Below are 6,744 nucleotides of genomic sequence, written 5' to 3'. Positions count from 1 at the left end.
AAGACGGATGTCGAAGCCTGTGACGTACATGCGATCCATCTTTCACATAAAAAAGTCAATGAAATATTCTGGTCATAGGAAACTATTATGTGGATTATCAAAATTATCAAAATTTAATGCTTTTAACCTCCTCGGATACTAAACAAACACTGATGCATCATTTCTTGTTTACAAATTCCGCCCAGAGAGAACTGGTTTCAATATGTACTCAAAGTATACGCAACTGTAATTAACTTTCCTTGCATTACAACCTTGCTATCATCTAGTTATTTATAGAATATTGTTAAAATTAAAATTCAAAAAAATAAATATGTAAATAAAAAGATGCAGTACAGTGGGTTTCAAATTGAGTGTTTATAATAAACATAATAAATTCTAATTCAAAGTTGGGATTTTAGTTTTATTACATAAATAATGTAAATAAAAGTGTTATAAATGTTTGTCTGTTATTAGGTAAACTGTACAGTGTACATGTTTCAGATATGTGTGATCTCCTGTCAATTGAAAATCTATACAATAAAGTTCTTCGCTCAAATATTTATATGTTCGTTCTAATCTGACCAAACCCAGGGGTACTTCAGGGCTCACATAGGCTAAGCTAAGAAAAATTGAATTTTTTAAAATTCCTCAGGCAAAGCCGGGTACTTCAGCTAAAACCTTGATTTAATCTCAAGCATGGGGAAAATAATATAAAACTAGGAAATGCAGGGCACTCCATATATTTTTTAAACAATTACTTTATACATTTATTTGAATTTTTAAGAATCTTTATAGATCAATACATGAATACATACACATTACACATATTGTATAATTATAGAAATTACATGTCATATTGCCAGGTACAGATAAACCCTATACAAGTATACTTCGAATTCTTTCTCAAATCAGTGACAACATTAAATTGGGATTGCAAAAAGTGCAAAATTTGAAAAATGCAGCTGCATGCATCTTAGGATCAGCAATGTTGCAATAAATTGCAGGATTTCAGCGCAAAATATTGAAAATGTTGAGAGTAACCAAAATGTTATTTTTTGCTTAAGTGATGAAACGTTTTCAATGTTTAAACTCCAAATATAAAAAGTAAATGAATTACCCCTGTATTGGATTAATTTGAGTCTTAAGATCTAACGGTCATCTTATACTAGTAATCAGAGAGTTCAGTCCTGAAAGACTAACGAAAGCATAAACACGAAACTACGCAATCTCGAGAAAAAATCCACGAAATCGAAAATATTCCAAGATGTCACAAAACTATCTTAGCAGATACCCATTTGCACTGAAAGGTAATTTTATCAGTTCAATGCATTGATAAAGCCCCGATAAATATGCAAAGATATAGGAATTAGAAAATTAAAGAAAATCCTAGACTAGGAAAATGATGTTTTTCATTGTTCAAAGTCATAATTTATTTTACGTGTAATTGTCTTTTTTTTAAGGAAAGTACAATGAAATAGATGTTCTCAATGAGACATTGTGTCGAAATTCCAGGGCTAAATCAGAGGTTAGTGCACAACAAAACTCTCTGCAAAAAAAAGAACAACATTAAAAAAATTTGGTGCCTTCAGGCCTCAGGTTACAAGTATAGCCCTTAAGTTAAAGAGTTTCACACCCAGTTTATGCAGCAATAATTTAGAAACCTTTTTAGACGATATATTTATGTTTGTTGCACATATATAGGTGTTAAGAGAACCATTTTAACTGGGAGGGCGGGGGGGGGACTTAACATTTTGTTTACAGTCCTTCCCGGGGACCCACTAAACTTTTTTAATAAAAAAAGACCATTTTATACATGGGCACGATCAGCCATCAATTTCCTCCGCGGATACAAGCACTAGAATTATGTGGAATCTCACAGTATCTATTTCTATTTCCAATTGACTGAACCTCAGGCATTTTGTTGTTTTTAAATTTTTTTTAATTGACCAGCCGGTACCATTAAACAGGCCGAAAAATCAGGAAGCATTGTGGGTTGAAGACAAACGACAGTCCTTACCTACCACCTTGTAGGGGTCACACTTTTTTTATAATTTACCATTGAGACCAAATTTAATGAATTTGAACTGCTGGTTCAAATATGAATTACAGATTCAAATCATTCCTTAATCTTTAACTTTAATCTATATACTAGAACGGGCAGTAGGTAGTTAATCCTTTAAATCCTTTAAATTTGGTCCATGTTTAATTTATAATCATTTAACAATAAAATATGCAATAGTAATTGAATCTTTTGTGATGCTTGTTAAAGGGACAGACATGGTAGTTAAGCTGAAAGTGCAGTATTAAAGAGAAAAACTTTAGGATTCATTTAAAACCAATGAGACATTTTTTAACAATTTTTATATAAGAGCGTAAAGTTGGTTGTAATATTTTACCAGTTGTTTCAGTCGGTCGCTCCCTTTAAGTATGCCAAGCTGTAAGGTACCTTCCACTTAATGAACTTAGATTATTGATTTAGATGAGGGAGCGGTGGATGACAAATCTAGATGTTGACACTGGTCGCTATACTAGAGAATTCCTTACTCCAGCTCCACATCAAGGAATGTACTATCCCAGGTATTGACAAGTTATTGATTGATAGAATCAGTTGCGTCTCCAGGTTGTCCCAGTGCAAAGTAAAAAAATGGCAGTGATCCCTTTCAGTGTACAACCATTTTAATGAGTTTTTTTTACTATGCACATGTTAAACAAACAAGACCACTATTTTAGTTCCAATTGTTACAGTGAAACACAATATTTGTCAAGTACATGACAAAATTTGGTAGTACACTACAATTAAAGTTGACCCAGCACGGATTTAACTTTAAACCCTACAGGCATGAGCTGACTGGCTACCTGGAATCAGCTTCAGCTCATATTCCCTACCTGGTTCGACCAATGTTCAACTACAAGACCAACAGCAAATATGGATACTCAAAGTAGGTGGTTTTTTTTACATTAAAACCATTAAAAACTTTCTTAATACAATTTTACTTATTCTCTTTACTGTAGTACACTTCCTTAGTTATTAGTGTTTCTTAAAAATAACTATAGTTATATTTTGGTCACTTAGCAACATTTCTTTTCGTTAATGTTACGGGTCTTGTTTAAGACAAGACCTCTTTTAGACACAATCTTGAATATTATTTAGTTATATTTTGAAGTTTTGCATGTGGCTTCACTTGAAATTTCACCTACAGTCCCTTTCAGTTTTGTTTATTTGTTTCATATAATTGTTTCTGGTAACGTTTCAATTTTAAAATTATCTAATTTTGAATGTTTAGGTACGTAAATGTTCGAAAGCTGTAGACTGTAGACTTAGATAGAATAGCACTACAATACAAATAACACCTAGTCATAACCTTTACATTACAATGTATGTCCATTGTACATACATAAAACTAACAGGCTTAAACAATGATTTGGACAAAACCATAGGTAGGTAAAAGAAAAAGACTTAAAGGGAGTGTTCGGGAAAAATAAAAGGGCGTATAGGCTTACGGCGAAAAATAATCGCTTTTGATCGCTACTAATCTTACTTCTATCTGTTGAGTCTATAAGGAGAAAATTGTTAAAAACAACTTATACTGAAGAACGTAGCGTCCATACAAATTCATAAAGTTGGCAGTTGCAATATACGACTTGTATCGTAAAATATCAATTTTATTTCAAACAAATCAATCAGATATTACAACTTAAAGTCATCGATTATTTTTGGCGCATTCGTATAAAGTTAATATTTAATATTCGTTTTGTATACAATGTACTTAAAACGCCGAAATAGTTGGCCGTCAGATGTAGACACAACAGATAGAAGTTAGATTAGTAGCGATCAAAAACGATTATTTTTCGCTGTAAGCCTATACCCCCATAGGTTATCTTTATAGAGAACCAAAATCAAAAAATTATCAATTTTGAGACAAAAACAAGTATTTTTCCTACATTTATTCTCTTCCCCAATTTTAAAGAGCACTGTTTAACCAGGCAGATCTTTTTTAAATAGATAATTACTTGAAATTAAGTCTACAGTCCCTTTAAATAGATTTAGAGATTTGTTATTATAACTTATGAAGAAGAACACAAAGCTTCATCCAGAAATTAAACTTAGATTGTGATTGTTCATTTTCGGAATTATTACGTTTTAATTCAATTGCTGGGTAAAAATATAAAGAATATTCATTAGTCTCTTTGTATCTGATTTTGTCACCTTTTTAGTATTTAGTTAAAAACATGATGTTTACTGATTTATCTTCTAATTGACAGATGCATTCATCACTTCTCAGATATTTAAATATATATAATGGTACACTATTCCTGATATTGGTACACTATTCCTTTAAAATTTTTTTAAATGATAATAAAAATTGAAATGATAGATACAATCACGGGCAACCGTAGTACATTTGAATTTCCGAGCAGGGTCAACCTCACCGGTCCCAGTTTGTACTGTATCGCCCGGACATTGGGTAATTAAAGCAGACACTCAATATGACTAGCCGGTGCAACAAGGTTGACGCGGTCAGACTTTAAGTTGAATTTACTTTTACTAAAGGGTCAGGGGTGCGTGCAATATGATGCAGATTATGTAAAATTTATTTGTCAACGCACGTCGGATGGTAGACAATTGTATTATGAGTGCAGGGGGAAAACTTTTCAATCTACAGTGATATCCAGAAAACAATGGAATAAGAAGACGACATTATAGCAATACTAAAGTGTATTTGATGTTTTTGAAAAGTAAATAATTCTACTAGACACTTATAAAATCAATAATTTAGTGAAATGGGTCTGTTTACAGTGCCCAATTGCTGTGTCTCATGCATATTGGACTTTTAAAAGTTATAACTTGATTCTAAAAGTTGTCTTCCCATTCAAGAGTTTTCTGGTTATCACTGTACCATCTTCATAAATTATTGATTAATTTTCTAATTAAAGATTTTTATATTTTAGTTCGAGATAAATTGAAAATCTCAAATAATATCCTTATCCTTATCATTATTCAATCCATATTATTTAGGAGTCCAGTTGATGTTCTAGGATACACTAGATCTTCTAGATACAGGAGATCTCCTTCCTCCTCTCCTCGTAGATACTCTAGTAGACCTAGATTCATCAGCCGCTTCCATCCCTAAAGGAACTGTACAGTGTACATGTAATTTTAAGTAAACCGCAATTAATATAGAGGGCAAATCAGACTTGCACAGTATCCTTATTTTGAACCATTGTCATTATTTTTGAAGCTGAAAATTGAGTTACACTCTATGCTGGTGTAAATTCGCGGTTTACATGGCACTTTATTTCTGCAGCTCTACAAAGGAGAATATTGCATGTAAACCTTGATCAGAAAAATGCTATAAGGGTACTGTTGTTAATCGGATATGCCGATCTAAAGATTAAGGGTTGCTTAAAATGATGTCTAGCTAAATGTCCTTTAATCAATTAATCAATCAATTAATCAATAAAATATCTAATAAAACAATCCAGCCAGTCACTTATAATAAAACTAAAAATCAAATAAAAGTGATTCTTAAATAATTTCATGTGAGTGTGTTTCATCTTAAATATATTTTCATTAATGTAGTCTGATTTTTAAAACAGATTCAATGTAATGGAACAATACTTCTCACAAACTCTAATATTAATCCCTATACCTTTGCAACCTGATGAGCTAAACCTTTGATATTTCAATAAGATGTAAAACAAAGGGCTATAAAATAAAAGTTTCATTTTACATACAGTGGTAGGCGATTATATCAATACAATGAAGACGACTTTCGAACTCAATTTTGATGTAAATTAAGCTGTTAAACAGCATGAATACAAATAAAAACATAGAAGTCAAGAGAATTTATCAATTAAAAAAGCTTCTCTTTGATTACTTGTAGACTTGTAGTTCGAAAAAAGCTTGTTAACAATAAAAACTTAAATAAAAAAGTCGTCTTCATTGTAGTGATATAATCGCTTACCATCGTACTTTAAATACATAGATAGATAAACCAAAATTACCTCAATATGTAATGAATCAGTTTTAAGAAATTTTTAACTTATTTATAATTGCTGATTTAGCAGATTTAAGAAAAACAATACATACAGGGCCGGTGTCCCACATCATATAAGATCGTCCTTGGGTCTAAATTACGATTTTCGGGACTAATCAAAAAATTGAAGAAAAATTGCTAGGCTTTTCGAGTATTATGTGTTTATTTTGGCGTTAAAGCTGGTAGATTATCCAAAATAATATGGGACGCTCTGTACAATATCCATTATCGATGTATACATCGGTGTGAGAACAAAAATAATATAATAAATTGTACATTTTTACGAAATCTTGACTATAGTTACTTCAAATGCATAATTTTTGAAATACTGAAACTATATGAAAAGGATTGTGTGTGTAATGTTATATTTATATAACTGCTGATTAAGAATTTTCCTCAAGAAGGCATAAACTGCAGTAATCTAACACTTTCAAGACAAACAATCTTTACATTTTTAATTGATTTGTATGTTTTAGTTCAATTTCTCCCCACTAGATAGCACTTTTCATCAAACATGCATTTGCTTATTTTTTTAAAGATTATGTCCGTCACATCCGCCATCAGAACCAGGGTACGTAGCTTCATCTGTTTGTACAGGAGCCCGGAGAGCTTTTGTTTTTGTTCGCTGAGGCTCTACTCCCCTTCCATCAGAGAATTAATGTTCTTGGTAAAGGAAGACTCGCGCGACAGTAAGAAAGTCATCATACCTTGTGTTCTCTTGATCTCA

At 31.8% G+C, this 6,744-nt stretch overlaps 1 protein-coding gene across 2 annotated transcripts; it reads left to right on the top strand.

Moving 5' to 3' along the window:
* The first annotated feature begins 1,153 nt into the window (after positions 1 to 1,153).
* On the top strand, positions 1,154 to 5,467 carry LOC111698383 (uncharacterized). Of its 2 annotated transcripts, XM_023468701.1 has the most exons (6): positions 1,155 to 1,286; positions 1,440 to 1,504; positions 2,459 to 2,556; positions 2,817 to 2,918; positions 3,264 to 3,417; positions 4,997 to 5,467. In XM_023468701.1, the coding sequence occupies exons 1-5, from the start codon at positions 1,244 to 1,246 to the stop codon at positions 3,286 to 3,288; spliced, it is 333 nt and encodes a 110-aa protein (XP_023324469.1). In that variant the 5' UTR covers positions 1,155 to 1,243; the 3' UTR covers positions 3,289 to 3,417; positions 4,997 to 5,467. The 2 variants fall into 2 exon arrangements, with proteins under 2 accessions (XP_023324468.1, XP_023324469.1); XM_023468700.1 differs by lacking the exon at positions 3,264 to 3,417 and having other exon boundaries at positions 1,154 to 1,286.
* Positions 5,468 to 6,744: the final 1,277 nt, after the last annotated feature.

The sequence above is a fragment of the Eurytemora carolleeae genome, unplaced genomic scaffold (assembly GCF_000591075.1).
Source record: "Eurytemora carolleeae unplaced genomic scaffold, Eaff_2.0 scaffold310, whole genome shotgun sequence".
In the NCBI taxonomy this organism is placed as follows: Eukaryota; Metazoa; Arthropoda; class Copepoda; order Calanoida; family Temoridae; genus Eurytemora; species Eurytemora carolleeae.
Note: the sequence above shows the minus strand (reverse complement) of the source record. Positions and strands in the feature narration are given on the sequence as shown.

What these genes read in the sequence shown, in the direction of transcription:
- LOC111698383 (XM_023468700.1), top strand. Translation starts at nt 1,244, where the DNA reads ATGTCACAAAACTATCTTAGCAGATACCCATTTGCACTGAAAG. An exon ending in ATACCCATTTGCACTGAAAG is followed by an intron (nt 1,287 to 1,439) that starts GTAATTTTATCA and finishes CTTTTTTTTAAG; the next exon opens with GAAAGTACAATGAAATAGAT. An exon ending in ATTCCAGGGCTAAATCAGAG is followed by an intron (nt 1,505 to 2,458) that starts GTTAGTGCACAA and finishes TTATTGATTTAG; the next exon opens with ATGAGGGAGCGGTGGATGAC.